Here is a 14,702-nt window from a genome sequence, read left to right as displayed (position 1 = left end):
GACGTGTCTCCTCCAAACTACAAGTCCCACAAGGCTCAGCGCCAACGGTCACCATCTTGACACACCTTAGCGCGCATGTCGGCGACAGAGAGAGCGTTTGGGGAGAAGAAGCCCCGCCTGGTTGTAGTTCATTGGCCAAAGGTGCCAGCAGCGGGCTCAGCGGTTGGCTACTGCGCCCGCCCGTCTACCGCGTCGATCGGGGTCAGAGTGCGCGGAGGTGAGTCGGTGTGTTGTGGACTCGTGGTGCTGGCTGCCGCTGTTGAGGCGGCCTGGAACGGGCTGTGGGGAGCGGGCGGAGCTGGCTCTGCTTCTGCCTGGTCAGCGCCGCAGGCGGCGCGGGCCGTGCCCGCCGCCATCAACTGCCCCAAGCGCCTGCTGAGGCCGAGGGAGACGTCGGGGCCTGCACCTGGAGAGAGCCTGCCGCGCTGGCCCGGAGGAGGGGGCGTTGCCATGGCGACAGCCTCTCCGGCAGCTGACGGGGGGCGGGGGCGGCCCTGGGAAGGAGGGCTGGTCTCCTGGCCCCCTGCCCCTCCCCTTACGCTCCCTTGGACCTGGATGGGCCCGAACTGGGGGCAACACCCTGGGGTGGGTGAGATTGAGAGGTCCCCTAGCTTGGGCCCTGGTTAATGCATGTGGGGTGTGGGTCGTGGCGCGCACACTTCATGCAGCCTGGAATACTGGCCCGTGTGCTCCCCCTGGATGCATGTTCTAACTTGGCGAAGGGGGAGCTGGGGGTGGAGCTGGGCTTTGCGAGATAGGTGGGATGAGTTGATGAAGGGGCCTAATTTGAGATTACTGGAGAAGAAGGGAGATTTGACCAGACAAAATAGAAATAGATTAAGGAATTAATAGATGTATAGAGTACTCCCTCCGCATACCAGAACACACGTTAGCACTTTACTTCCTTGTAAGTCCCAAGCTATGGGTGATGATGGTGGTCAGAATGAAGAAAGGGCCTTAATCCGGGTAGTTTTTTGTATGCCTTTATTGCAAATGGCCCAGCAACAGGTGTTTTCTTAAAACAAAGCATGACTAGGGATGTTGGATGTTGACCTGGAAGATGCTGGATATGGGGCCCCTCATCTAGGGATAAGGATTTTGCAATTACTAGGACCAACAATTGTCTCTGACCATTTTTATGCATGCATTTGCTAGTGCGTTTCATCGGTTTTCCAGTGTTAAGGGCAGCGAAACGTGAATCCCATTGGCTAAAGACTATAACTGTATTTGACTGTAGTAGGTTGTGATTGGCTGAATGACTTTTGACTGTGGAGTTTGTACCAGAAACTGGCTTCATCAAATTCAGCTTTATTCTGACTTTATCATACACAGTAGACCTTGTTTTAGTGGTCTCGTTCTTGGACCTTAAGTATATTATACTTGAATCCCCCACCATTTAAAAGCCAATTTATAAACAGTGACGTGGAGTATGACTCCACTAATGTGTGCCTGTGATCTTGGTTAGAAAGCCACTTGGCTGACGGTCGGCAGGTGCCGGATGGGGGAAGGGAGCTGCCGGGAGGTGATTGATAAGGTTCCTTTATGGATTCTTTGGTGCTTCACTGGAGCTCAGAGCACTTTGGCAACTTAAGCACTCCAAATTAAAAGCTCATTAACAATTCCTGCCCCAAGATCATGCAGATAATCAGCTAGCTAGGTCATAGAGCTTGCCTAAGAGCTCTCCCTCAAACTTGAAATTTCCAAATAGAAGTGCTTTGATTCCATTTCATTTTTGGAAAGTTTACTCTGGTATGGGATAAGTTGGGGAGTGGCCTGTTCCTGGAGGGATCAGGATAGAATCTAGTCTTAAGTGTGTGACAGACAGGAATATATTGGCTCCAATCAATAGATGTTTGTGCACAGGGTTCCACTGTCTTAAAAGATCATGTCTGTGATTTCTTGTCCTGAAGAATATCTGAAGTAGGTGATAAATATGATAGATATTCCTTGATACTTTTAAAAAGTTGTTATTTTTTAGATGGTCTTGATGTGTAGCCCTGGGTGGCCCCTCCTCATGCACCACCTATGCTTAGCATCCTTGCTGTGTTGGTTTGGGATTTGGCTAGCTTGACTTTCTTAGAATTTGAGGCCGACTTGGAAGTATTTTGAAAGTATTTCCTGATCTGTGTTTCCATTCCAGTTACTGCCTATAGGTTTGTAGCAATGAACCGTTCTCTTCAGTCTTGGCTCAGCCCCAGTTCCTGAGTTCTGAATACTGCTAGCCTTGTGTCCTTGTTTGATAGGATTCTGAAATTATCCAGTGAGCCATCGCTTCATGACCATCTTTCTTAGTTGAGGCTCAGATATTATGAATATTTGTTATTTCTAGAACAATATATCAGAGAACATGTGAAATTCATAATTCATATATATATACACACACCCATATATATGTGTATTACACACCTATATATACATATATACATGCACACATATATACATATATATGGGTATATTTTATATATATATATCAGTCAATAGCATCTGAAAGGTCTGTAGTACCATTGTCTTTGCACAGAGATAGCTATATTCCAAAGTTTGAATTTATTATGAGTTTGAGAGTGACCCTTAATGAGAATTTAAACCCTTGAATTGAAATATACCTGTTGCAGAGATATGTGTTTGTCCACAGCATTGGGGCTTTCCAGCTCTCACAGATCCTTCAGCGTCTCCAGCTGCCAGTCTTGGCATCTTCGAAGTAAGGAGAGGTGAGAATCCTGTTGCATGATCTCGTTTGGTGTCTGACTCTTTGGGTGTGGTGGGTACATGATGGGGCCTGGTGCAGATTGCATTTTTCTGTAGCTTCTGATAAAGTAGCATGTGCTCAAGTTTCCTGCAACTGAAATCGACCACAATCTTTAGAGTTGGAGATGAATGATCTAGACTTTAGACTTTCCAGTTCTGTCATGATTTGCTTTTTTTTTTTTCTTTTTCATTTTCTCAGTACTGGGGAATGTACCTCAGTACCAGGACCTTGCAACATGCTAGGCAAGCATGCCATCACTGAACAAAATTCCTAGTCTTTCTCCCCTCTCTCTCCCTCCCTCCCTCCCTCCCTCCCTCCCTCCCTCCCTCCCTCTCCCTCTCCTTTTTTAAAATTTATATTTGATCTTAACTAAATTGACCATACTGGCCTCAGACTGGTGATGCTCCTGTGTCAGGCTCTGCTGGTAGCTGGATTATAAGCATGGACTACCATGCCTAGCCTTGATTTCTTTGATAGACACCTCATGAGTACCTCACCTTTAGGGTAATTGAGTAGAGCTGGAATAGCCCTATATTCTGAGACATTAAATTCATTTTAATTCAACCGTAAGACCACCTCACGTGTGGCTCTTGTGATATATTTGGGTTTGAGTTGTGTGTCACCTTTGAGCGAATGACTGGTGAGTTCCCACCTCCTTCCACCTGAACTTAGTAAAAAGGTGGAATTGGGAGTCATTTGTTCAATAACTAGGACCCAGACATTTTGCTAGTTGCTCAGATTACAGTAGTAAATAAGACTGCCCATGATATCCAAAAACTTTCAGATCCATAGGAGAGACCAGTAGTAACGCAACAGCTATGATACACCCAGTAGTACTAAAGTAAGGGACCTAGGTTGTCTGGGTCTATGGGAGTGCCCCTAACCTGGACTTGTGGACTCTGGGATGGCTTCTCAGAGGAATCAGCCTCCTTACTTAGAATTAAACACTTGAGGGACCAAGTGTCAGAGCTCTGTTGAGTTTGAGGTAGGTCAGTGTAATTGAAAGGCAGATGGGGAGTGAAGCAGGAAAAGTGAGCAGAGGCTTGGGCCTTAGAAACTGTTTAGACGGTGCTGGGAGGTGGGCAGGTTGGGGCAGTTAAAAAGACTAAAGGTTAGCAAACTTTTCTAGAAAGGACAGGAATAGATATTGAGGCTTTGTGACTCCTTTACAGCTGTACAGCTTGTAGCGAGCTTTTCAGCAGCTGTGGATGCTGTGAAAGTGGAAATGACTGTTCTAGTAAAACTTTATTTATAAAAGTGGGTTGCAGCTGGATTTGGCCCATGGACCATAGTTTGCCAACCTCTAAATTAGAACAGTAAGAAGCCACTGAAAGATTGTAAGCAGCTCAGGGTGGTGGTATACTCCTGTATTTAGGAGGCTAAGGTAGGAGGATTGCTAATTCATTCAAGGCAAGCCTGTGTTGCAAAGCAAAACAGTAAGAAAAAGGAAAAAAATGAAGATTATAATTAGGAGTTTTATGTTGTAGAAAACTTGTTTCGCTATCAGTATGAAGAATGGATTGAAGGGGCAGATAAAACTGGAAGCAGAGAGAACAGTCAAGAGTTGGGGGTAGCAGTTTTATTCCCCTTATGTGTTGGTTTTGTGGTCCTTAAGGACCACATCAAGTATAATTGAACTCGTGTGTGTGTTTGTTAGTATTCTCTTTACTAATTTCATGTCTTTCTAATGACACTTAAAAGGTGTCTACTGGAGAATTTCTTGGAAATGCTAGCCAGCTACTATTTCACAGATTGGAAAAGAGAGAGTCAGCATACAGTGAATTAAAATGTTTTTGGAAACTTCTGTTGGAAGAGGTATGGCCTGAATGGAACCCTTGGAGGGATCTTCATTTTAGGGATCCTTGCTTAATAGCTTGCATTACTTGAGCTGTATGCACAGAAACTTATCTGCATTCCTAAGCTTTCTAGGCGGTTGTCCTCATTCTGTATGTTCTATTGGTCTATTCTTACCTTGCCTGTAGCAGATTGATAACCCATGCCTGATTTTGGAAATGTCTGCCAGATCAGCTGTGATGGTGTGTCTCAAGCAGGAAGCCAATACATTTGTTTGTTGAGTGTGGAAAGTTTACAGTCAGAATGCCACTCTGTTTCCCTCATTCTTCCTCTTCTGTGAGCCCCAGCGTACTTGCAGTGATGGAGGGAAGCCTACAGATTTTTGATAGTGGTGTTTCTGTGATCTTGGTCAGCCACTTACCTCTCTGAGTTTCACTTTGCTGTCTAAAATGGAGATAGTAGGATTTAATAGCACTGTTTAAAGGCTTTAATGATGTAGAGGAAACTCTTAGTAGTGCATTAATACTGTTTTTTTTTTTTTTTTTTTTTTTAATTTTTAGACAGGCTCTCACTATGACTGGCCTGGAATTCTCTATGTAGACTAGGCTAGCCTCAATCTCCTAGAGATCTGTCTGCCTTTGCCTCCCAAGTGCCAGGATTAAAGGCAGGTGCTACTACTAACTTTCTGCTGATAGGAGTTTTGGCTTCTTAAGCTTTGGGCTTGCACAGTTTCCTTGTGTCCACATGGTAAAAGCTCAGCCGATCTACAAGAGGCAGCTATAACTAGAACAAGGCATGAGTTTTCACTGTGGAAAATCGCGCACATCGTAGGAGTTCCATAGACCACATGCCATGAATAAAATGTGGAGCTTTAGGATTAAGCAACATCCCAAGACTCACCCTCGTTACTAGCCTTCCTCCCTCTTCGGGATCATTTATTGGTGTTGCCACAGTACTGACCCTGCATCTCTGTGAAGTGCCTCTTGAGTGATTTTGTTACTTTTCCCTCCCACTCAGGGAAATAAGCCATGTGGTCTGTTTTGGTTTTCTTGCTACCAAAGAAGGTTAAATTGAGTTGCCCAAGATCACAGTGTAAGGGACTGTTAAAGCTAGTGCAGACTTGCCTCCAGATGAAATTGTGCAAGTTGATTGCTGTGATTTCTCTTCCCTTGAGTGAGAGATGCATGGTCATTGTAGAGTGTGTTGATGCTCCATCCATTCTGCTAGACTTTATTTGAATCCTGCTTTATTTATTTGGTTCTGTTGGGTTTTAATTGATGATTTTGAGGGCCAGACCTGTTGGGAAGCAGATTCCCTTTGGGTTGTTGTTTTAGCTTCTTCCTCCTTTGGGGTCCATTCCTTGGGGAGCCTTGGGTTAGAAGGGATTGCTTTGATATGTTCAAAATTGTGCCTTGTGCCCCACAGCTACAGGTAAAATCAAAAGGCAGATAATTTATGGGAGTGTCAAAGCTGGCCGCTGGCACCTTAGAAGGCCATTAGTATGCCTGTTCAGACCCTCTGTGTCCTTGCGATTGATTCCTTTTTGCATGAGTCTGATTTGGGAAGCTGTAGATCTGTGTGTAGTGATTGGATGTGACAGTCCAAACACCAGACCCTAAATTAATCCTTTTAATAGTATTCCGGCACCAAGGCAATATTCATTCTCTCTCTCTTTCTTTCTCTCTCTCCCTCTCCCTCTCCCTCTCCCTCTCCCTCTCCCTCTCCCTCTCTCTCTCTCTCTCTCTCTCTCTCTCTCTCTCCCTCCCCCCCCCCTCCTTCCTCCCCCCCTCCCTTCCTCTCTCTCTCTGAGTAAGAATGTTTGAGCTGTGAGAATGGCAGAAAGGAAAGAAGGGGCGGAAGGAAGCTAGCTAGCTTTGTTTGGCTGTGCTCTGTCTAGCATGTTCTACTTCTGGAGTAGTTGGCACCATGACTTTGGGGATATGATTCATTTAGCAAATCTTCACTTTTTTAATTGTGCCCGAATATGTGCTGGGAGTAAAAGAAATGAATAAAATATAGTTGTTGCTTTTAAGAAACCAACTGTTTCCAGATTTCTAGAACTCATGTACCATTTAGATTAAAACACAGTGCTCCTCTTTGAAGCTGTGTGAAAATCTGAAATGCATGAAAGTGCCTAACAAGAAAATAAAGAGTGACAAGATATGCTTTTTATGCACACCTCTTTTTACATGCATGCAGAGCTCTGTTGATACCCTCTGTCCTTCCTCACGGAGTCTTTGAAAATTGTTAGTAGCAGAAGAGACAGGTACTTAGTGTGTCAGCATCTATTGAGATGATGTCATGACGTTAGAATAAACTGTGCTACTGGGTCACATGAAAAGCATTGACTTTATCATGGGGTGTCAGAGAAATATACAAAAGGGTGGGGTTTAGCTGGGTTTCAAAGAAAGTGTTAATTTGCTGGTGAAAAATAGCAGTGCTTTCCAAAGCAGAGGGAGCAGCATTTGCCAAGACCCAAATTTGTAGAAGGAAGTGCCGCATTTGGGGACTTGAGCAAGAGCTGACTGTACCTCTACCTCAGAGTTTCTCACTCTGTAAGGTGGGGAGAGTCACACCTCTGGGCTTGTGTATGGGAAGAGGCTCGGAGGTCCTTGTACTGCACTGCAGTTATTTTAATTCAAGGTGCCCCTAACTGTTGCTGCTTTGTGCTCAAGCTGAAGTGTATTTTTTTTTTTTTTTTTTTTGAGACAGGGTTTCTCCATGTAGCTCTGGCTGTCCTGGAACTTGCTCTGTAGATCAGGCTGGGCTTTAGAGATCCACCTGCCTCTGCCTCCTGAGTGCTAGGATTAAAAGCGTATGCCTGGCTGAAGTATATTTTTAAAAAAATAAACATCTCTCTCTCCATGTACACACACAAAATCTGGATGGTTTATATTTCTTTATTGCTCAAGGCTAAGTTATATTTTTCTTAAAAATCCCACCTTACCTCAGAGAACTAATTGAAGGTGATATGAATTATTAGTGTTGTGAAGTCAGGTAGGGACATGAGCCACTGAGCATGGAAAAGGAAATAGAGCCCCAGTTTCCTTGTGTATAAGATAGGAATGCAGTTACTATTTTACATGATTGTTAGAGGATTAAATGAGGCAAAATATGTAACTTACTAGCACAGTGCCTCACTTACAATAGGTTTTCATTTTTCTTTCTTTGTTCTCATGTGTTGACAATAACTCCCTTTTACTGAGCCTGTACTAGTGTGCAAAATACTTAATATATACATTGTGTGGTTGACATGAACCCAAGATAGAGTGGGTAGAAGAGTTAGGACTCGGGGGTGGGTTTGTCTAATACCAGTATTTTAGTAACTATGCTGTCGTAACTCCTTCAGCATTAGCTTACCATCAGGAATGAAGGAAACTGGAGGGATGTGAACTGCTTTGGATCCTACTGTTGTGTGGATGCCCTCTGTAGGGGTGGGGCATACTTAGAGGATGGCCATACTGTGACTTCCTCCTCTCTAGCTTTATCTTTTTTATATTGGGGAAAGACGGTTTGTCATGGAGAGACATCTGATCCATAGGATTTAGTGACTTTGGCCTCCAGAAGGAGTTTGCAAGTGGGCATGACTGGTGGGTTAGCAAACAACAGGCAGATCCTAAAGAATTACCTCTTGTGTTGTCTTGAGCTGCTAAGATGGCTGATTGATGGCATCAGAACTTGTGTTCCTGACAGCTTTTGGTGACATCAACACTGCTGGTGATTTGGGATTAGCAGCTGTTCCTGATGTCAGAGAGCTCTGCTAGCCCTGTCTGGAAGCAGCAGTGACTGTGGCTATAGGCCAGGCAGAGATGGGATGTGGAGAGGAGAGTGTTCCATTGAGATGAGGACCCCATTAGAGTTCGTGCTGCTTCCTTCCCATCCTGGAGCTATCAGAAAGTGGTGCAATTGCTAGGAGCCTGACACTTGTTAAGTGTAGCCATTAGCAAACTAACTGGAGTGCTTGGGCTTTTTTTTAATGTGAGAGTGCAGAGAAGCTTGAGTTTGAGACCTGCTTCCTGCATTGGAACGCTCAGCACTCTGGAACCCTGACGTTGAACTCTTGGATTTGGCTATTTCTCTTCCTCTCCCCTCTTCCCTCCTTCCCTCCTTCCTTTTTTTTTGTTTGAGACAGGGCTCACCAATGTCCCTGGCTGACCTCCAGTTCACAGAGATCTGCCTTCCTCTAACTCTGCATGCTGAGATAAAAGGTCTGCACCACCATGCTTGGCTATTTCTCTTTCTTGTCTAGTGAGTCTTGGGTTACCTTTCCTCTTTCTGGCTTCTCCCTGGCTGGCTGGCTGGCTTGTGTTTGCTTCTTAAGGTTTCTTCCTTGTTGATTTTCACAGAAGTGCTCTGGCAGTAAAGGTGTATTTGATTGAGTAGTATCACTTTTGGTTTGCTTTTTGTTTTTTTCAAGAAAGGGTTTCTTTGTGTAGCCTTGGCTATCCTGGAACTCACTTTGTAGACCAGGCTGGCCTCGAACTCAGAGATCCACCTGCCTCCTGAATACTGGGATTAAAGGCGTGTTCTAGCAACACACACAGTAGTATGACTTTTGAAGTCATGAAGTTTATTTACATGTTTCTTGGGCTATTTTTAGCTGCATGGGACCAAATAGGTTCCAGACAGGTATCTTTGTTGTTTCTATGACTTGGGTACTTGAGTATAATTGCTAAGTCATCCTAGCTTAACATGTCTTTCCCAGGACTGGGATGTTAGAACTGAGTGGCCCAGGCTTTTGAGTGAGGTGAACTTAGTATTGTGGAATTTCTTTGGAATTTGGTTTCTGCTTCACAACTGGTTTTGAATGGTGTGTGTTGGATCCAGGGATGGCATAGACCCGTGTGCCCCCAGAGGTTTCAAGTGTGTGTGGCTGAGGAGGTGCAGTGTCAGGAGACAACGTTTTCTGATGAACTCCTCAGCTTGTCCTGTCTGAAGCTTCCCCTAGCCAGTGTGTGGATGTTGAAGAATGACTCCCTCTCTCCCTCCCTTCCCTTTCCAGTAATGGAGGCTATAAAATGTCTATTTACCCAAGACACCAGAACGACTCCTCTGTGGTTCCACTAATCTGGTGATTTGGTGCTTCTTTGGTCTCTCAGGTAAATACAGATTGAGTCTTTTTATAAAGGCATATTATTTCCCTCATTAAATGTGTGTCTTGGCACATGTGTTATTTACCTGATAGACAGTAATGGCTGCAGAGGAACCATTGGTGTCTGTTGTGTAAATACTCTGCACAGAGACCATCCTCCAGGGGCTGTGGCACAGGCCTGTTCCTCCAAATCGGACTGGCCTCAGGGCAGTCCCTATTTACCCCTCCCTGTCCCTGTTGGGGAGCTGAGCCCTTCATTTGGAGATGAAAGTCATTCATTTTTTTCTTTTACTGTGGCCTGTTTACTACTTTTAATTTGCTAGAAGGAAAGGGTGTTTGAGAATAAATGTGAATCTTGTTCTCTAATAAAAAATATGTTATGCAGAAATACAGAGAGTCATAGATTGTTTGAGTTCTTCACCTCAACCAGATTCCAAAGTCCCAGTTGATATTGGAGCTACAGACTTAAATTCTGCACACTTGTAGCAAAGTATAAAGACATCAATGGAAAAGAAACCTCAAGCTGCTAACACAGGCAAGAGCAGGTGGTTTGCTGTTGAAGGGATCACCAGGCGTTTCCTGAGAGGGCTGCGTGAGGCCAGAGTGACAGTTCAAAAGGGCACTGATGGTAGCTTTTCCAGTTGAGACTCAGTGGCATCGAGGGCCCCTGAACTTAGGCACCTGTCCTGTACCTGGAGTTTTGAAGGTGTTTAAAATAACAAAAGTTTGAAACAACCCGAATTTACATAAAAATCAGAAGTACAATACAAAGATTTCTGAACCATTTGAGAATTAAGGTCCTGAACTTATGTCCTGTTATTATTAAGGATACTTGATGTGTATTTTCTACAAGCAGGCCCTTTTCTTACCTAACTGCAACTATCAAAATTAGATAATTCACATCGATATGTTAACTTTTATCTAGTCCACGAATCCCATTCAAGTTTTGTTGATTGTCCCAGGAATGTTCTTAGTAAAGCAAAAGGGTGTGGTTGATCACTAGTTTGTGTTGACTGGGGTTTTCTGTCCTGCCCAGTTCCTGCGGTCGTTTAATCCCAAAGAAATCACACAGAGGTCTACATTAACTATAAACTGATTGGCCCATTAGCTCAGGCTTCTTGTTAACTCTTACAACTTATATCAGCCCATTATTTTTGTCTGTGTTAGCCACATGGCTCGGTACCTTATTTGGCAGGGCAGTCACATCTTGCTTCTTCTGTGGATGGGGCAGGACTGCAGATTAGGACCTCCTTCTTCCCAGAATTCTCCTGTTCTCATTGCCCTGCCTCTACTTTGTGTCTGGTTGTCCCGCCTATACTTCCTGCCTCGCTACTGGCCAATCAGTGTTTATTTAAAATATAATTGACAGGATACAGACCATTGTCCCACACCAGGTTTACATCAAATTATCAAGTCTGTAGTCTCCTTTATACTTTCCTTGGTATATTTTCCTTGACACACATAACTTTGATATTTTTGAAGATTATGGACTGGTTATTGGATGTATTGTTCCTCTGCTAAGGTTTGTCTGATACTTTCTTACACTTGGGCTCATATTATGCTTCTTCAGCAGGATATCAGAAATGATCCTTTGTTCTCATTTCATCTTGTCAAGTAACATGTGATTTTGATTTATCCCATTATTGACGCCTTTTGTTTGGGAGGGGCAGGGTCTCATGATGTAACTCTGGCTGACCTGTATCTCACTGTGTACAAAGCTGGCCTTGTATTCCTGTCTCAGCCTCCCGAGTGCTGGGATTAAAGTTGTGTGCTGCCACAACTAGCAATGATGCTTATTTTGACCAGTTGTGTAAGATGATGTCTGCTCATCTTTTCCATTATAAAATTCCTTCTTATTGTAATTAATAAGGGTTCTGTGGATAAATACATTGAAACTGTGATTATATGCCTCCATATATTTTAGTTGGATTTATTAAATCTTTATGAACTCATGGTTTTCTGGCTTATTCATTACATTATAATCCATCTCCATCATTCTCTTTTGACCAACAGAGGAGTCCTCTCAAAGTAGCTTTTGAGTCCCTTTGATATGTTTCTACTATTCTTTGAGCATTCGCTTCCTTTCTTATAGGATATCTTAGGCTCATCTTGTAAGTTTCTTGCCATTTCTCCAAGGAGCTCTGGTTCTTTGAGTGGACAGTTGTGTATGGAAGGTGCTTGTGTACTAAGTGTGCTCATTGTTGTTAACTCATCCTTAATCAATGCCTACAGTGTGAATTTATATCTATTTGTGTGTGTATAATCGTACTTTGTTTTGTTTTGAGACAGGGTTTCTTTGTAGTTCTAGCTGTCCTGGAACTCCCTCTCTACCGCAGTCTGGCCTCCAACTCGCAGAGATCCGCCTGCCTCTGCTTCCCAAGTGCTGGGATTAAAGGCGTGCACCGCCACCACTTGGCTGTTATCATACTTTTATTTATATCTACATTTATATATCCATGTTCACCACATCTATACCAGAAGTCATGAATTAAATTCAAATTCCAAACAACACTACAGGTTTGGGGTTTTTTTTAGCAGTGAGAAACCTGGTTTCCATTATCCTTAATAGATGCACTTTGCTTCTCCTTTTTGTATGTAACTATTGTGGTGTTACTGGCTCTTTGCCCCTCCCTCAACAATAACTTGTTTATCTTGTGTGTAAATCTCAATAAATTCCTGTAGAAGTATGAGCAGGGCTACGTCCCCGGCACCCAGCCGCCCACATGGCTAGCTTATGCCCCGAAATAATTACACGGAAACTGTATTATTTTAATCACTGCCTGGCCCATTAGCTCCAGCCTCTTATTGGCTAGCTTTTACATATTGATCTAACCCATTTCTAATATTTTGTGTAGCACCATGAGCTGGCTTACCAGGGAGATCTTAACCTGCGTCTGTCTGGAGTGGGAGAATCATGGCGACTTCTGACTCAGCTTTTTTTTCCCAGCATTCTCTCTGTTTACTCCACCCACCTAAGGGCTGGCCTATAAATGGACCTAGGCAGTTTCTTTATTATTTAACCAATGACCTTCCTCCATCAAATTCCTTTTGTCATGAGTGTTCTCTGTGCCTGCCCTTGGCTTTGACATGGTACAGTCAACCTTGCCACCTCTGCATGGATGCCCTTCTCACCTGCCTTGGCTCTTATCCTTCATTTCGACCCCTCTGTTCTCCCAACTCCAACTGATACAGATACTTCTTTATTGCATTTAATGGTCTTAGAATTGAATTTTTTACAAAGGGAAGAAGAAGCATTGGCTTCTGTTCTTTGACTTGATCTGATTTTGGTTGTTAGGAAGGCAGTTTGGAATCCAGTTAGTGTTGACATGTGGAGGCCTGACCTCCTAATATCTACTTCATTATTTTTACATATATGGCTGTTTTGCTTGCCTGCATGTATATCTGGGTACCGTGTGCATGCAGTGTCTGCAAAGGCCAGAAGAGGGCATCCAATGCCCTGGGACTGGAGCAACAGCTTGTGAGCCACCATGTGGATGCTGGGAATCAAACTTAGGTGCTCTGGAAGAGCAGCCATCTCTCCAGTCTATTCTTAAGACTTCATTCAAGTGGATGAAGTCAAATGAGAAAACAAAGCTTATAAGAAAGGAGGCCCTCTAGCTATCAGTGTGTTGTCCAAGAGAGGGGATAGGGTATGTATACTGTGCCCTTTAGGAGGCCTAGAGAATTATAGGGATGTTGGAGGTAACTTTGTAAGCATTATTAACCAAGGGAAGAGCCACCTTCATAGCTGTAGTAATGATAGTAAGCTAATACTTTCTGATCTAATATATGCTAGATACTGCTCTTGATGTTTTACTTCTGTTCTCATTCCATTCTCACTTTAGAAGTAGATACTATTATTATTATTATTGTCATTTTACAGGCAGGGAATTGAAGAACAGAGTGTGCCCATGATGTCATGGCTAGTAAGTGCTGAACAGGAAATCTTTGTTAGTCAAGACTATTGCCTGTGGTATTGGCAGGCAGAATCTAGTTGATTTATGTACTATGTATACTATAACACATTAAGAGTTTCAAAAATCTTGCTACCTGACTCAGTTGGTTAGAAGAGGTCTAAGTTCCAGAAAGACTTTGCATTTAAACTAGGATGGGGAATGGAGCCATTATCATCCTGTCACTTGTTTCCCGATACTGTAGAGGAGTGAGTGAGTGAGGGAATGGGTTTATTTTGGATTCTGACTCTCAAAGGGACTTTGGTCCTTTTGCCTTTATAAGAGATTACATAGTGAAGCTCAAGCTTGCCTTTGTCTTCCCTGGATTAGGAGTTCTGGGGGAAGCTGTAAAGCAATGATAAAAACAAGTACCATGCTTGTGATAGGATCCATGAAGAATCTTTTTTAGTCTTCATGCAATCCTCATGATATTTCATATTTAGATACAGAGACCGAGGGCCCACACTACTATGTTTCCTAATAGAAACACAGGCAAGGGGTTTTAGCTTTTAGGGAGTCAGGAGAGAGCTGGGAAGAGAAGACATATTTGTATTGTACTTTTTTTGTTCAGGTGGTAGTGACCTCATTGGGTCTGAGTGTGCTCCACCCTTCACAGAGTGCTGTCCTACCCTCCATGGGGAGACAGTGTTAGAGACAAGCCTTTGGTTCTGTTGGAATTTGGCATCAGGGAGCATAAACTTATGGCACTTTGTGTATTAAATGGGAAGATTTCTTGTTTGAGGAACATTTCTGTATTGGGTCTAATGTGGGGGAGGACACGTTCCTATATTTTTGCCTTGTTTCCTTCTCTTGGATCAGGTTATTTGTGAGTAAAACTTAGGCTTTGATTTTTATATTCAGCTAACCCTTAGAGGAGAGCAGATATTGTGTGAATTTAAAGGGAAAATGTAAAGAAAAATATGATTGGTGGGTTTTTTTTTTTTTTTGCACATGTTCCCTTAGAAAATTTTACTAGACTTTTAGAAATGCTCCCATTACTGCTACATCTGGGTTTTCTCTTCCCCTTTTCTATTTAAAAGGCCTCACAGTCATTCTGGCCTCTAGGAGAGAGTGAGGCCCAAGGCAGCAAATGAGGAGGCCTGAGGCTGTTGCCAGC

At 43.4% G+C, this 14,702-nt stretch overlaps 1 protein-coding gene and 1 pseudogene across 6 annotated transcripts in view; one reads left to right on the top strand and one right to left on the bottom strand.

Moving 5' to 3' along the window:
* The window catches only part of LOC130884323 (ubiquitin-40S ribosomal protein S27a-like), a 42,730-nt pseudogene extending 42,653 nt beyond the window's left edge, over window positions 1-77 (bottom strand).
* Window positions 78-154: 77 nt separating this feature from the next.
* Eri3 (ERI1 exoribonuclease family member 3) overlaps window positions 155-14,702 on the top strand; it is a 135,554-nt gene continuing 121,006 nt past the window's right edge. For 3 of the 6 annotated variants that reach the window (XM_057783688.1, XM_057783687.1, XM_057783686.1), the window contains exons 1-2: window positions 224-585; window positions 2,633-2,708. In XM_057783688.1, coding sequence (XP_057639671.1) covers window positions 451-585; window positions 2,633-2,708 — 211 coding nt within the window. In that variant the 5' untranslated portion in view covers window positions 224-450. The other 3 variants (XM_057783691.1, XM_057783689.1, XM_057783690.1) reach the window with 3 other exon arrangements.

The sequence above is a fragment of the Chionomys nivalis genome, chromosome 11 (genome assembly GCF_950005125.1).
Source record: "Chionomys nivalis chromosome 11, mChiNiv1.1, whole genome shotgun sequence".
NCBI lineage: Eukaryota > Metazoa > Chordata > Mammalia > Rodentia > Cricetidae > Chionomys > Chionomys nivalis.
Note: the sequence above shows the minus strand (reverse complement) of the source record. Positions and strands in the feature narration are given on the sequence as shown.